At 41.1% G+C, this 15983-nt stretch overlaps 1 protein-coding gene across 1 annotated transcript in view; it reads right to left on the bottom strand.

Moving 5' to 3' along the window:
• The window catches only part of LOC139764958 (glutamate receptor ionotropic, kainate glr-3-like), a 42465-nt gene extending 32464 nt beyond the window's left edge, over nt 1-10001 (bottom strand). Inside the window, exons 1-3 of the mRNA XM_071692016.1 lie at nt 9931-10001; nt 9535-9625; nt 2348-2506 (exon numbers count right to left, since the gene is read on the bottom strand). Of these exons, the coding sequence (XP_071548117.1) occupies nt 2348-2506; nt 9535-9625; nt 9931-10001 (321 nt within the window). The remainder of the gene's footprint in view (nt 1-2347; nt 2507-9534; nt 9626-9930) is intronic.
• Between the last annotated feature and the right edge of the window lie 5982 nt (nt 10002-15983).

Raw genomic sequence — 15983 nt, 5'->3', positions numbered from 1 at the left:
AATTCTGGGAGCCTTAAAAAATGTTTGGAAGTCGAGAACATTATCTCGGAAAGCAAAAATGGGTATGTTTAAAGGAATAGTGGTTCCAACAATATTGCATGATTGCGAGGCGTGGGCTATGGATAGAGTTGTGCGCAGGAGGGCGGAAGTGCTAGAAATGAGATGTTTGAGGACAATATGTGGTGTGAGGTGGTTTGATCGAGTAAGTAATGTAAGGGTAAGATAGATGTGTGGAAATAAAAAGAGTGTGGTTGAGAGAGCAGAAGAGGGTGTTTTGAAATGGTTTGGTCACACGGAGAGAATGGGTGAGGAAAGATTGACCAAGAGGATATATGTGTCGGAGGTGGAGGGAACGAGGAGAAGAGGGAGACCAAATTGGAGGTGGAAAGATGGAGTCAAAAAGATTTTGAGTGATCGGGGCCTGAACATGCAAGAGGGCGAAAGGCGTGCAAGGGATAGAGTGAACTGGAACGATGTGGTATACCGGGGTCGACTTGCTGTCAATGGATTGAACCAGGGCATGTGAAGCATCTGGGGTAAACCATGGAAAGTTCTGTGGGGCCTGGATGTGGAAAGGGAAATGTTGTTTCGGTGCATTATTACATGAATCATCGGTGCATTATTACATGAATTGCATTGAATATCCTCCCTAACCAGTCAATTGCACAGTTACCCCCTTTTTAAATAAATTCCACTGCAATACTATCCAAACTCGCCGCCTTGCCGGCTTTCATCTTCCGCAAAGCTTTCACGACCTCTTTCCTGTTTACGAAATCATTCTTCCTGACCCTCTCACTTCGCGCACCACGTCGACCAAAACACCCTATATCTGCCACCTGTCATCTTTCTCAACAAAACTTCAGAATACTCACTTCATCTCCTCACATCACCAATACGTGTTATTACCTCCCCATTTGCCCCCTTCACCCATGTTCCCATTTGTTCTCTTGTCTTACGCACTTTATTTACCTCCTTCAAAAACATCATTTTATTCTCCCTAAAATCTAATGATACTCTCTCACCCCAACTCTCATTTGCCCTCTTTTTCACCCCTTGCACTTTTCGCTTGACCTCCTACCTCTTCCTTTTATACGTCTCCCGGTCATTTGCATTATTCCCTGCAAAAATCGTCCAAATGCCTCTCTCTCCTCTTTCACTAATAATATTACTTCTTCATCCCACCATTCACTACCCTTTTTAATCTGCCAACCTTCCACGCTTCTCATGCCACAAGCATCTTTGCGCAAGGCATCAATGCTTTCCTAAATACATCCCATTCCTCCCCCACTCCCCTTCCGTCCTTTGCTCTAACATTTTTTCTACACTAAGTCTCTCCTGGTACTTCCTCACAAAAGTCTCCTTCTCAAACTCACTTACTCTCACCACTCTCTTCATCCCAACATTCTCTCTTCATTTCTGAAAGCCTCTTCAAATCTTCACCTTCGCCTCCACAAGATAATGATCAGACATCCCTCCAGTTGCACCTCTCAGCACATTAACATCCAAAAGTCCTTCTTTCATGCGCCTATCAATTAAATTTGCTAATATTCATATACCTCCGCGTTGTACAGTTAGGTTCAGTAAAATGCTATCTGCTGGCTATGAGCGCCTGTTGGGAAATGCCCGGTGTAGACCCTGTTGCTAACCAATGTGAGACGAAGGGTATTCGAGTACTTAGTATTCGAATAGTTATTTCCTATTAGGCAGGACCATAGCCTAGCGGTAGCATTCCCGCCTGTGGCACAGGGGTCCCGGGTTCGATCCTGGCTGTTGGAAGTTTGTATGTTCTATGAAGGTGCGCGTTCCTATGCACTTTGTTCATATATGTATATATATATATATATATATACTATTTTTCATTCTATTGTACTTAATCGCCACTTCTCGCGTCAGCGAAGTAGCGCCAAGAAACAGACATACGATAGTATTGAAATGGGCAGGTAGAAAGCATGGAAACGTCTTAATCGTAGCTTGAAAACCGGTATAATGCCTGATCTACATTGAAAATATAGCACATATTAAAAGCTGCAAGCAAAGCGTTGAGTAAATAACCTGTCTGCATTGTTGCAAAGGAAAATTGATTCTTTTTCGATGGTTAGAGTAAATCATATGGACACTTACAGAATAAATTTAGAAACTACAAGTGAAAAGATATAACTACTGATTAACGTTTCTTGGTTAGTGATATGTATTTCGACGATTTCGGTGAATATTTCTTTTTTATGAACGATTTTCTTTTTTTCAATTTGAAAATTACAATCAGGGTTACCAAACACAATCATCACCCAGGGTAAACCGTGCAGAAAAACCACTGAAATGCCACAATGACACTGACATTCCACAATACCTGCACAGTGAAGGGCTTGATGAAGCCGAGCACATCACTCTGCAGCTTTGGTCTGGGCGTAATTATGGCAAAATTCTCATGATGCAGAGGGACGGAGAAGTCACACACACTGGCTCTTTGAGGGGTCATTGTGAATGGGCCCAGCGCCATATCCACCTCCTGGAGAACACATGAAATTATCATAAACACTGGCTGAAGAAACTTAAAGAAAATATCTTTACATTATTTTCAAGATCATCACTGGTAAAAGTCCCAAGAAAGTTGACAGATTATTCCAAACATAAAGCTGTTATAAGGACTTTCCTAAGTGGCTACTGTTTACACTTCGCTATCTCCTGATATCAACCTATCACTTTATCGTTCTATCTACCTATCTATCAATCAATCTCTCTCTCTCTCTCTCTCTCTCTCTCTCTCTCTCTCTCTCTCTCTCTCTCTCTCTCTCTCTCTCTCTCTCTCTCTCTATCTATCTATCTATCAATCTATTCTTATGAGTCCACGATAAGTTCCCAAGTGCACTTTCGTGTAATAATCGCATCATCAGGGGAGATACAAGAAGAAATACAAGTCAGTTGATATACAACAAAGAGACGTAGCTAGGACGCCATTTGGTAGACGAATGATTGTACAAGACAAATAACGAGCGTATCATGAACTTATCATGTGGACAAGAAGGGAATTGTTTACAAATTTCACCAACTATAAAGCTAACCGATTTGCATACACCTTCACAAATATTAAGGTTATAATTCTTTGTGTATTTGATAATAGAAGATTCATTGATGTTTCTCGTGGCACTGGAGTTAAAGTAAATAACTGAAATGGCATTACTCCTGTCAATACAATGATCATACCTTTTAACGTGATTAAACAAGGCATTTGATTCTTGTCCTGTTCTGAGACTACAATATCTACATGGCACTTTGTAGATGCATCCTGGAGAATTTTCTGGTGAGTTCCTGATTAAGAGATTATTTATAGTATCATTGTTGCTGAAAGCAACATTTACATTAAAGGATTTAAGCAACATGGAAAGTAAAATATGATTATTATCAAAAGGGAAAACTAAAAGATTCTTGATGTCAATTGGAGGTTTGGGTTCATCTCCATAAAATGATTTCTTTGCTAACTTAAGGTATTTATCAATGAAAGATCTAGGGTATTCTATTAGATCTAATAGAATATATCTCCTCAAACTCATCATCAACAAACTCTGGACTGGAAATACGTAATGCCCTAAGGAACATAGATTGAAATGATGATGATTTAACTCTGTCATGTTGAGATGAGTAATAATGGATGTATGAGCATACATTGGTAGGTTTTCTGTATATGCTAAACTTATACTTGTTTCCTTGCCTATGAATCATGCAATCTAAAAATGGTAACATACCATTATTTTCATTTTGTACAGTAAATTTGATGGAAGGCACTAAATTGTTAAGTAAGGGGAAAATGTAAGTTTTCATTTGCTGGCCAAACACAAAGAACTTCATCTACGTACCGAAATCAAATTGCATTAGAAGGTAAGACATCCTCTAGTAATCTTGTTTCAAATTATTCCATTTAAAGATTACTTAGCACAGGTGAAAGAGGGTTACACGTTGCAATACCAAATTTTTGAGCATAATAATCTCCATTGAATTGAAATACACAGTCTTTTATACACAATTTTTTCAGTTCAGTGAAAATAGACTTTGAAACATTTAAGTGAATATCATCCAAAACATCAAATGAATATTCTAAAAGGTCATCAGCTGGAACTTTTGTGATCAGTGAGGAAAAATCAAAGCTAACAAATTTGAAATCAGAGTTACCATTGATATTGTTAAGGTTGTTACCTAAATCTACATTGTTCATGATATTAGAATTTGATATCTTACCTACTAAAGGGCTTGAAAAAGAAACGAAAAATTTTCACAATGTATATGTAATGGACCATACTGAACTCATTATAGGTCTTACTGCAAAACCTTGTTTATGTGTTTGATAAGTCCAAACTTATATGGCAATGAAGGGGACAGAGATGACAAACTTTTGAAAAGAAATCCATTACCTTTCAACAACAACTTCAGTTCTTTATTGAAATGGGAATTAACTGCTTCTTGGGGATTCTTACTATAAAGTGCCATGTAGAAATTGTGATACGTTTTATGTTGGGCAGAATGGTAACGATCTTTCTGTTAGACTTAAGGAGCATAAATATATCAAAAGAACAGGACAAGAATCAAATGCCTTGTTTAATTACGGTAAAAACTATGATCATTGTATTGACTGAAGTAGCGCCATCTAATTTAATAATTCTAATTCCAGTACCACGAGAAATATCACTGAACCGTCTATCATTAAATACACAAAGAATTATAACCTTAATATTAGTGAAGGTCTAGACAGATTGGATAGCTTTGCTGTTGATAAAATTTGTAAACAATTCCCCTTCTTGTCCACATGATGATTTTATAATACGCTCGTTGTCTGTTAGGACAACCACTTGTTTACCAAATGGCGTCCCAGCTACGTCACTTCGTTGTATATCAACTGACTTATATTTCTTTGTTGTATCTCCCCTGATGATGTGATTGTTAACGAAATAGAACTTGAGAACTTATCCTATTTCAATTTCCCCGTGAACTCATAGAAATATACATGATCACGCGCAAAATTGTGATCCTTTTCATCTATCTATCTATCTATCTATCTATCCATCTATATATACAATATATATATATATATATATATATATATATATATATATATATATATATATATATATATATATATATATATATATATATTATTTATTATACTTTGTCGGTGTCTTCCGCGTTAGCGAGGTGGCGCAAGGAAACAGACGAAAGAATGACCCAACCCACCCACATACACATGTATATGCATACACGTCCACACGCGCACATATACATACCTATACATTTCAACGTATACATATATATACATACAAAGACGTTTATATATATACACATGTACATAATTCATACTTGTTGCCTTTATCAATTTCCGTTACCACCCCGCCACACATGAAATGACAACCCCCTCTCCCCGCACGTGTGCAAGGTACCGCTAGGAAAAGACAACAAATGCCACAGTCGTTCACACTCAGTCTCTAGCTGTCATGGATAATGCACCGAAATCACAGCTCCCTTTCCACATTCAGGCCCCACAAATCTTTCCATGGTTTACCCCCAGACGCTTCACATGACCTGGTTCGATGCATTGACAGCACATCGACCCCGGTATACCACATCGTTCCAATCTACTCTGTTCCTTGCACGCCTATGATCCACCTGCATGTTCAGGCCCCGATCGCTCAAAAACTTTTTCACTCCATCCTTCCACCTCCAAACTGGTCTCCCATTTCTCCTCGTTCCCTCCACCTCTGACACATATCCTCTTTGTCAATCTTTCCTTACTCATTCTCTCCATGTGACCAAGCCATTTCAAAACATTCTCTTCTGTTCTCTCAATCACACTTTTTTATTAGCACACGTCTCTCTTACCCTTACATTACTTAATCGATCAAACCACCTCATACCACATATTGTTCTCAAACATCTCATTTCCAACACATTCTCCCTCCATCGCTCAACCCTATCTATAGTCTACGCCTTGCAACCATATAAAATCATTTAACCACTATTCCTTCAAACATACCCATTTTTGCTTTCCGAGATAATATTCTCGCCTTCCACACATTTTCTCAAGGCTCCCAGAACTTTTGCCCCCTTCCCCACCCTGTGACTCACTTCCGCTTCCACGATTCCATCCGCTGCCATATTCACTCCCAGATATCTAAAGCACTTCACTTCCTTCAGTTTTTCTCCACTGAAACATACCTCCTAATTGACTTGTCCCTCAACCCTAGTGTACCTAATAACCTTGCTCTTATTCACATTTACCCTCAGCTTTTCTTTTTTCACACACTTCACCAAACTCAGTCACCAGCTTCTGCAGTTTCTCACATGAATCAGCCACCAGCGCTGTATCATCAGCGAAAAACAGCTGACTCACTTTCCAAGCCCTCTCATCGACAACAGACTACATACTTGCCCCTTTCTCCAAAACTCTTGCATTCGCCTCCCTAACAACCCCATCCATAAACAAATTAAAGAACCAGTGACATCACGAACCCCTGAAGCAAACTGATATTCACTGAGAAAGTCTCTTCCTACTCGTATACATGCCTTACATCCTCGATAAAAACTTTACACTGCTTCTAACAACTTGTCTCCCACACCATATACTCTCAATACCTTCCACAGAGCATTTCTATCAACTCTTATCATATACTTTCTCCAGGTCCATAAATGCTACATACAAATCCATTTACTTTTCTAAGTATTTCTCACGTACTTTCTTCAAAGCAAACACCTGATACACACATCTTCTACCACTTCTGAAACTACACTGCTCTTCCGCAATCTGATGCCCAGTAAATGCCTTCACCCTCTCAATCAATACTCTCCCATATAATTGCCCAGGAATACTCAGCAAACTTATACTTCTGTAATTTGAGTACTCACCTTTATCCCCTTTACCTTTGTACAGTGGCAATATGCATGCATTCCGCCAATCCTCAGGCACTTCACCATGAGCCATACATACGTTGATTATCCTTACCAACCAGTCAACAACACAGTCACCCCTTTTTAAAAAAAAAAAAATCACTGCAATACCATCCAAACCCGCCACTTTATCGGCTTTCATCTTCCGCAAAGCCTTCAGTACCTCTTCCCTGTTTACCAAATCATTCTCCCAAACCCTCTCACTTTGCACACCACCTCGACCAAACACCCTATATCTGCCACTCTATCATGTAACACATTCAACAGACCTTCAAAATACCTACTCCATCTCCTTCTCACATTACCACTACTTGTCATTACCTGCCCATTAGCCCCCTTCACCGATGTCCCCATTTGTTTTCTTGTCTTACGCACTTTATCTACCTCCTTTGAAAACATCCTTTTATTCTCCCAAAAATTTAATGATAGTCTCTCACCCCAACTCTCATTTGCCCTCTTTTTCACCTCTTGCACCTTTTTCTTGACCTCGTATTTCTTTCCGTTATACATCTCCCAGTTATTTGTAGTATTTCCCTGGAAACTCGTCCAAATGCTTCCCTCTCCTCTTTCACTAATAATCTTACTTCTTCAGCCCAGGACTCACTACCCTTTCTAGTCTGCCCACCTCCCACGCTTTTCTTGCCACAAGCATCTTCTGTGTAAGACATCACTGCTTCCCTAAATACACCACATTCCTCCTCCACTCCTCTTACGTCTTTTGCTCTCACCTTTTTTCCATTCTGTACTCAGTCTCTCCTGGTACTTCCTCACACAAGTCTCCTTCCCAAGCTCACTTACTCTCACCAATCTCTTCACCCCAACATTCTCTCTTCTTTTCTGAAAACATCTACATATCTTCACCTTCACCTCCCGAGGATAATGATCAGACATCCCTCCACTTGCACCTCTCAGCACATGAACATCCAAAAGTCTCTCTTTCACGCGCCTATCAATTAACCCGTAATCCAATAACACTCTCTGACCATCTCTCCCTCTTATAAACGTATACTTATGTCATGATGTGTTGGTGATGTGAGAAGAAGATGGAGTGAGTATTTTTAAGGCTTGTTGAATGCGTTTGATTATTGAGTGGAGGGTATAGGGTGTTTTGGTCGAGGTAGTGTGCGAAGTAAGAGGGTCAGGGAGAATGTTTTGGTAAACAGAGAAGAGGTAGTGAAAGCTTCGAGGAAAATGAAAGCCGGGAAGGCGGTGGGGTTTGGATCGTGTTGCAGTGGAATTTCTTAAAGAAGGGGTGACTGTGTTGTTGACTGGTTGGTGAGAATTCAGTGTATGTATGGCTCAAGGTGAAGTGCCAGAGGATTGGCAGAATGCATGCATAGTGCCATTGTACAAAGGCAAATGGGATGAAGGTGAGTGTCCAAATTACAGAGGTATAAGTTTGTTGAGTATTGATTGAGAAGGTGAAGGCATGTACAGAGCATCAGATTTGGGAAGAGAAGTGTGGTTTCAGAAGTGGTAGAGGATGTGTGGATCAGATGTTTGCTATGAAGAATGTATGTGAGAAATACTTAGAAAAACAAATGGATTTGTATGCAGCATTAATGGATCTGGAGAAGGTATATTATAGAGTTGATAGAGATACTCTGTGGAAGGTATCAAGAATGTATGGTGTGGGAGGCAAGTTGTTAGAAGCAGTAAAAAGTTGTTATCGAGGATGTAAGGCATGTGTACGAGTAGGAAGAGAGGAAAGTGATTGGTCCTCAGTGAATGTCGGTTTGCGGCAGGGATGCGTTATGTCTCCATGGTTGTTTAACTTGTTTATGGATGGGGTTGTTAGGGAGATGAATGCAAGAGTTTTGGAGAGAGGGACAAGTATGCAATCTGTTACGGAAGAGGGGGTTTGGGAAGTGAGTTAGTTGTTGTTCGCTGATGATACAGCGCTCGTGATTGATTCTTGTGAGAAACTGCAGAAGCTGGTGACTGAGTTTGGCAAAGTGTGTGAAAGAAGAAAGCTAAGAGTAAATGTTAATAAGTGCAAGGTTATTAGGTACAGTAAGTTGGAGGGACAAGTCAATTGCGAGGGACGTTTGAATGGAGAAAAACTGGAGGAAGTTAAAGTTATAGATATTTGGCAGTGGATTTGGCACCAGATGGAGCTATGGTAGCTGAAGTGAGTCACTGGGTGGAGGAGGGGTGAAAGTTCTGAGAGCGTTGAAGAACGTGTAGAAGGCGAGAACATTCGTTGAAGAATGTGTGGAAGGCGAGAACATTGTCTCAGAAAGCAAAAATGGGCATATTTGAGGGAACAGTGTTTCCAACAATGTTACATGGATGCGAAGTGTGGGCTATAGATAGGTTTGTCCGGAGGAGGTGATACGACGCTCGGGTGCTACGGAAGCCTTGACCTGCTTCATGGTACATACAGGAGGGTGAGAGGCGTGCAAGGAAGAGAGTGAATTGGAACGATGTGGTATACCGGGGTCGATGAGCTGTCAATGGACTGAAGTAGGGCATGCGACATCTTGTGATGAAATGAGGAGAGAGAGAGAGAGAGAGAGAGAGAGAGAGAGAGAGAGAGAGAGAGAGAGAGAGAGAGAGAGAGAGAGAGACTGGTGTGGAACGTTGGTTGAAGCGGGTAAAGCTTACCTGCCTGTCAAGCTGACCCATCATGCCAGTCCAAGTGTCATTCGGTAGTTTGATACCCCACTGCTGATCCGGTGGCGGGATCACCACGTAACTTAGAGAAAAAGTACAAACAGCGTTAGGAACAGCAATCGTAACAATCAGCCATCGTAATTCATAATCATCTTAGCATTACGAATTCTGTTATCTATATGACTTTACGTGTGCTCCATCTTTCAGCATCTTGTGAGAACTTCAGTTTCTTACCATATATATACCACGCCAGCATACCAAGTAGCTATCTATGGCAATTTCAATACACCATTCCTTTTGGCTTCACACTCATACCCATGACCTGCGAGGTGGGCTACGCATATACCACCTAAAGTCTCTCAGTTTCTTACTATACAACCAACTAACCAGATTACCAACCCATCCCTATTGCAGCCGATCTCGCTCACCAGCATAACACACAGGGCTAACTGGGTCATGCTATACGTATGATCTGATCACTTGCCCAACCTGATAACACTCCATATAGCCCATCCAACCAACATGACTAAAGGAAATAGACTGGAAATCCTTCACACAGTGCACAGAAACAAAGTTCCAAATCTTCATTACTGGTGATTTCTCAACCCTAGATCAACCAACCAGCAAGAAACATAACACAAGCTCATAGAAGGAAGTACAAGCCAAATTTCACTCCCAGTCACACATCTTAGAGAGCAAAGAAACCAGCTCAGACACAAGCGCACACCACTATTAGAAACCAGATTGTAAATCCACTCTTTAAACAACACTGTCACTGACCTAATCACTGATAGACAAACTGAAAACAGGCACTCCTTCGTCAACACAATGAAACACACGACCCGCAGCAACCAACTCTGGTTCACATTGGAAGAAAATCCACTGTAATCACACTACTGATCCATTCTAATGGAATCTCCCTTCCCAAATATCACACAAACATGCTCATGAGACACTGCTCAAAAATCAACCACAATCCAGCCACATCCCTAATAAGAAGTGATGAAGGACCTAAAAAATATCCCCTAGACACAACTGCTCACCCACCCTTCACTCTTACTGCAATTAGAATCTTGGACTTTCCTGCCACAGGCCCCGACAATATATCGAACTCCCACATAAACGTTAAGGACCATTTGCAATCCAAGCACTTATAGATGTCTTCAATTACTCCTGGCTACACAACTAAATCCCAATATATAGAAACTTGCCTATACGAAATGTAGAGCCCCGCAAACCTCCTAACTCCCCTCCTGCTACCACAACCCTTTCCCCCCTCAGTACCTAAACTGTGAATAAAAATGATCCACGATAGAATCAAAGAAAACATACAACTCACCCACTCAGCTTGACTGCAGACCCAAACACTTTATATCATATTAACGCTGAGCTCACTAAACACATCCTAAGTGAATTCGACCAATCAGAACGAACTGTAGCACAAATCACTTAACAATGTCCCACGACACATACTCACAGAGTAATTACTTTACACCATCCTTCACAACAATGACAAGAATTAGTTGGCTAGTTTCACAGATGACCGCCATGAGTCACAATGGTCTCATCTCCAACAGTGGAGTTCCGAAGAGGAGTTATTTTCTCCACTTCTCTTCAATCTCTTTCAACACAACCTCATGTAAACCACAAGAAAGTTCTTTCGTATGCAGAAGACCTTGAAATCACATCACAGCGCCCTGACAGAACAGTAGCAACATTACACACTACTACTACATTACACAATGACTCACTTATAACAGAATATCAGCACTTAGATGAAAATCTTCAATCACCTCTGTGACATGCAAGATTCCACCTCGCACCCTCCAGTCACAATAAATACACAGTCACTCTCTCTAAACAAAGCACCAATCATTCTATGTGTCACGTACGACACACGCATGACATTCACTCCCCACACAGACAATATCATCGCAAATGCAACTCGTAAACTAAGTGCCTCGGAACATTAACTGCCACTAGATTTGGACAGGGAAAATAATCCCTCAACATCCTATACAAACAATTCATCCGCTCCACTTTAAGCTATGCATCATCTGCCTGGTTGTCCACACTCTCAGAAGATAACATAGCTGCAAACTGCACGAATAGTACGCTCAGAGCAATCGCTGGTTGCCTAGCATAAAAACACTACAGACCTACGTATTCCCAGCGTGTCGTAAAAGGTATCTGAGGGTAAGAGCAGAAGGAAGGACTACTCCTTCTCGAATTTCATTTTCAAGAAAAGGAACTGAAGAAAGAGCCAAGAAGGAAGTGCTCATCCTCCCCGATGGCTTAAGTTGGGGTGCCTTAATGTGTGTCGATGTAAGATAGATAAGAAAAGAGGAGAAATAGGTAGTATGTATGAGGAAAGAAACTGTACATTCTGGCTCTGAGTGAAAAAAAAAATTAAGGGTAAAGAGGATAGAATGAAGTTGGTGAAAGGACAGAGCTAAGGAAGGAGTAGCAAAGCTCAGGAGTTGTGAGAAGTGTGTATTATAGTGTAAGGAAGTAATTATAGATTGATAAGAGTAAAATTGAAAGTGGATGGAAAGAAACGGGTGATTTTCAGTGCTTGCACACCTGGCCAAGAGAAGATAGATCATGAGGCAAGTGTTTTGGGAGCAGCTGAGTGAGTGTGTCAGAGTCTTGATGAAAGAGAAAGATTTAGTGATTTAAGTGCGAAGGTAAATAATATGGTAGTTGAGGGTATAACTAGAGCTCATAGGGTATTCAGCGTTATGAATGGAATTGGTGAACAGTTTGTAGAGTTAAGGTGCTGAAAAAACTCAGCGTTTCATGTGAGTAGGAAAGTTTGTCGGTGGGCACTGTCGCATTACATATCAATTGATAGGCGTGTAAAAGAGAGACTTTTCGATGTAAGCTTTGGAACTCTCTACCTTTTCATGTCTTTCCCAGTAACTATGACGTGGCACATTTCAAAGGACAGGTCTTCTACGTCTTCCAAAATTGGTAAATACTCAACCCTTGTTTTTTCTTTTTCCGTTTCATAATTCTCTCTTTATTTCCATTAAGGGCCGGCCTTGATGTGGACTTCTGTCCGCGAATGGACCCTTGAACATAAGAAAAAATGTGTTTAGAGGAGCAGCTGGTGGGATATTTGATTACTATCTTGTGGAGGCGAGGGTTAAAATTTGTAGAGGTTTTAGAAAAAGAGGGAAAAATGTCGGTGAGAAAGAGTAGTGTGAGTCACTGAACTTGAAAAAGAGACTTGTGTGAAGAATTACCAGGAGACATTGAGTGAAGAGTGACAACTGGTGAAAGTGAATGGCGCAAAGGGAGTGGATGAGGAATGGGAGGTGTTTAGGGAAGCGTTGCTGGCATGTGCAAAAATGCATGTAGCATACATAAGGTGGGCATATTAGAAAGCGTAGTGAGTGATGGGATGAAAAATTAAAGTTGCTTGCGAGGGAGGAAAGAAAGGCGTTTGGGAGCTATTTCCAGGGAAAGCGTGCAAATGACTGGGGGTGTATAAAACAAAGCGGCAGAAGGAGGGAGGTGTATGGATTGAAAAAAGAGAGTAAACGAGAGTTAGGTGAACGAGTATTAGTAAACTTTAGGGAGGTAAGTAATGTGCGAAAAAGAAAAGAAAAATAGGAACATCAGCGAAGGGAACTAAAGGGGTAGTGGGAAAAAGGGAGCGATGAAGTGAGGAGGTGGAGTGAGCACGTTAAAGAAATGCTGAATGTGTTTAATGATAGAGTGGAAGATTCAGGGTGTTTTCGTCAGGCGTGAAGTGAGACAGTCATGGAGATTAGAGTGGTAAAGAAAGAAAAGGTGGTAAAAGTCTTACGTGAGATGAAGTGTGGCAAGGCGGCGGTAGCGGATGGTATTGCTGTTGAATTCATTGATAAAAGGGGGGATTGTTTTGTTGACTGGCTGGTAAGGATTTTGAATTTATTCATAGATCATGCTGAGGTGAATGAAGATTGGCGGAATGCATGGAAAGAACCGTTATATTAGGGCAAGGGAGATAAAGGTGGACGTTCAAACTAGAGAGTTATCAGTTTGCTGAGTATATCTTGTAAGGTATATGGAAAGGTTTTGACTGGAAGAATAAAGGCATGTGCAGAACTTCAGACTGGGAAGGTGCATTGTGGTTTCAGAAGTGGTACAGGATCTGTGGATTTAGGCTTTTTCTTGAAAGAATGTGTGTAAGAAATACTTGAAATACTTAGAGAAACAGATACTTTTAATGTGCCGTTAATGGATCAGGAGAAAGCGTGCGATAGAGTTGATAGAGATGCCTTGTAGAAGGTTTTATGAATCTACGATATGGAAGAAAGGTTACTATAATTAGTGAAAAGTTTTCATCAAGAGTGTAAGGCATATGGACGAGTAGGAAGAGAGAAGGGTGATTGGTTCCAATTGAAGTTTGGTCTGCAGAAAGGCTGTGTGGCTCACCATGACTGTTAAATGGTTTATGGATGGGGAAGGTAAATGTAAGTGATGGAGAGAGGGACGAATATGCAGTCTGTGGGAGATGAGAGAGCCTGAGAAGTGAGTTAATTTGCTGATGATATAGTGCTAGTAGCAGATTCGAGTGAGAAACTGCAAAAATTGGTGACTGGATTTAGAAGAGTGAATGAAAGGAGGAGGTTGAGAGTATATGTGAATATGTATGGCTATTAGGTTTAACAGGGTTGAAGGACAGGCTAGTGAGGGTGAGTCTATATGGAGTAACTTGGAGATGGTAGGGTGTATTAGATACTTTCGAATGGAACCATGAAGGCAGATGTGAGTCATAGGATTGGTGAGAGAGCGAAGGTTCTGGGAGCACCGAAGAATGTATGAAAAGAGAGCATGTTTATAGCTTTAGCATAGAAGTAGGCCCAACAATACCATATGGATGCAAGGCATGAGCATAGATAACGCTGTGCGGAGGACTGAAGTGATGGAAATGAAATATTTGAGGACAATATGAGACATGAGCTTGTTTGAGCGAATGATTAATGAGAAGGTAAGAGAAAAATGGGATAATATAAAGACGTGGTTTAGAGTGCAGCAGAGGGTGTGATGATATGGTTTGGAAATAGCAGAGAATGAGTGAAGAAATGTTGACAAAAAGAATATAAGTGTCTGAGGTGGAGGGAACAAAGAGAACGGGGACACCAAACTGGAGGTGGGAGGATGAAAATAAAAAATGAGAAAATAAATGAAGCGATCCGGGCTCGATCGTGCAGGAGCATGAAAGGCGTGAAAGGAATAGAATGAATTGGAACGATGTGGTATACTTGGGTCGACATGCTGTTTCTGGACTAGATCAGGGCATGTGAAGGGTCCAGGGTAAACCATAGAAAGGTGTTGGGCCTGATTGTGGATAAAAAGATCTGCTTTCGGTGCATTGCACATGAGAAAAAGGGAATGGATGTAAGTAGATGCAGCTTTACTTTGCCTGCCTCTGGCGACATGTCTCTTAATCGCTGTTTCCCGCGTCAGCGAGGTAGTGCGAGGAAACAGACGAAGAATGGCCCAACCACTAATAAACACATATATTCATATACTTAATCGCTTTTAGACGCACATATACATACACAGACATATACATATATACACATGTACATAATCAGATTTGCTGCCTTCATCTATTCTCGTCGCTACCCCGCCACACATGAAACAGCATTCCCTCCCCGCATCCAGCGAGGTAGCGCCAGGAAAAGACAAAAAAGCCACATTCGTTCACACTCAGTCTCTAGCTGTCATGTGTAATGCACCGAAACTAACGCTCCCATTCCAGATCCAGGCTCCACACACCTTTCCATAGTTTACCCCTGACATTTCACATCCCCTGGTTTGGTCCAGCTGACAGTACGTCGACCCCGGTATACCACATCGATCCAATTCACTCTATTCCTTGCATGCCCTTCAGTCTCCTGTATGTTCAGGCACCGATCGCTCAAAATCTTTGTCACTCTATCCTTCCACCTCCAAATTGATCTCCCGCTTCTCCTTGTTCCCTCCACCTCTGACACATATATCTTTTTTGTCAATCTTTCCTCACTTATTCTCTCCATGTGTCCTAGCCATTTCAACACACCCTCTTCTGCTCTCTCAACCATACTCGTTTTATCACCACACATCTCATACCCTTTCATTTCTCACCCGATCAAATCACCTCACACTACATATTGTCCTCAAACAATTCATTTCCAACACATCCACCCTCCTCCGTGCAACGTCATCTATATCCCATACCTCGTAACTATATGATATTGTGGGAACTACTGTCCTTAAAACATGCCATTTTTCGTCTCCGAGATAACGTTCTCTCCAACACAATCTTCATCGCTCCCAGAACCGTCGACTCCGCCCCTACACTGTGACTCACTTTCGCTTCCATGGTTCCATTCGCTGCTAATTCCACTCCCAGATATCTAAGATACTTCACTTCCTCCAATTTTTCTCCATTAAAACTTACA

The sequence above is a fragment of the Panulirus ornatus genome, chromosome 52 (assembly GCF_036320965.1).
Source record: "Panulirus ornatus isolate Po-2019 chromosome 52, ASM3632096v1, whole genome shotgun sequence".
In the NCBI taxonomy this organism is placed as follows: Eukaryota; Metazoa; Arthropoda; class Malacostraca; order Decapoda; family Palinuridae; genus Panulirus; species Panulirus ornatus.
This window is presented reverse-complemented; position numbering and strand designations above follow the sequence as displayed.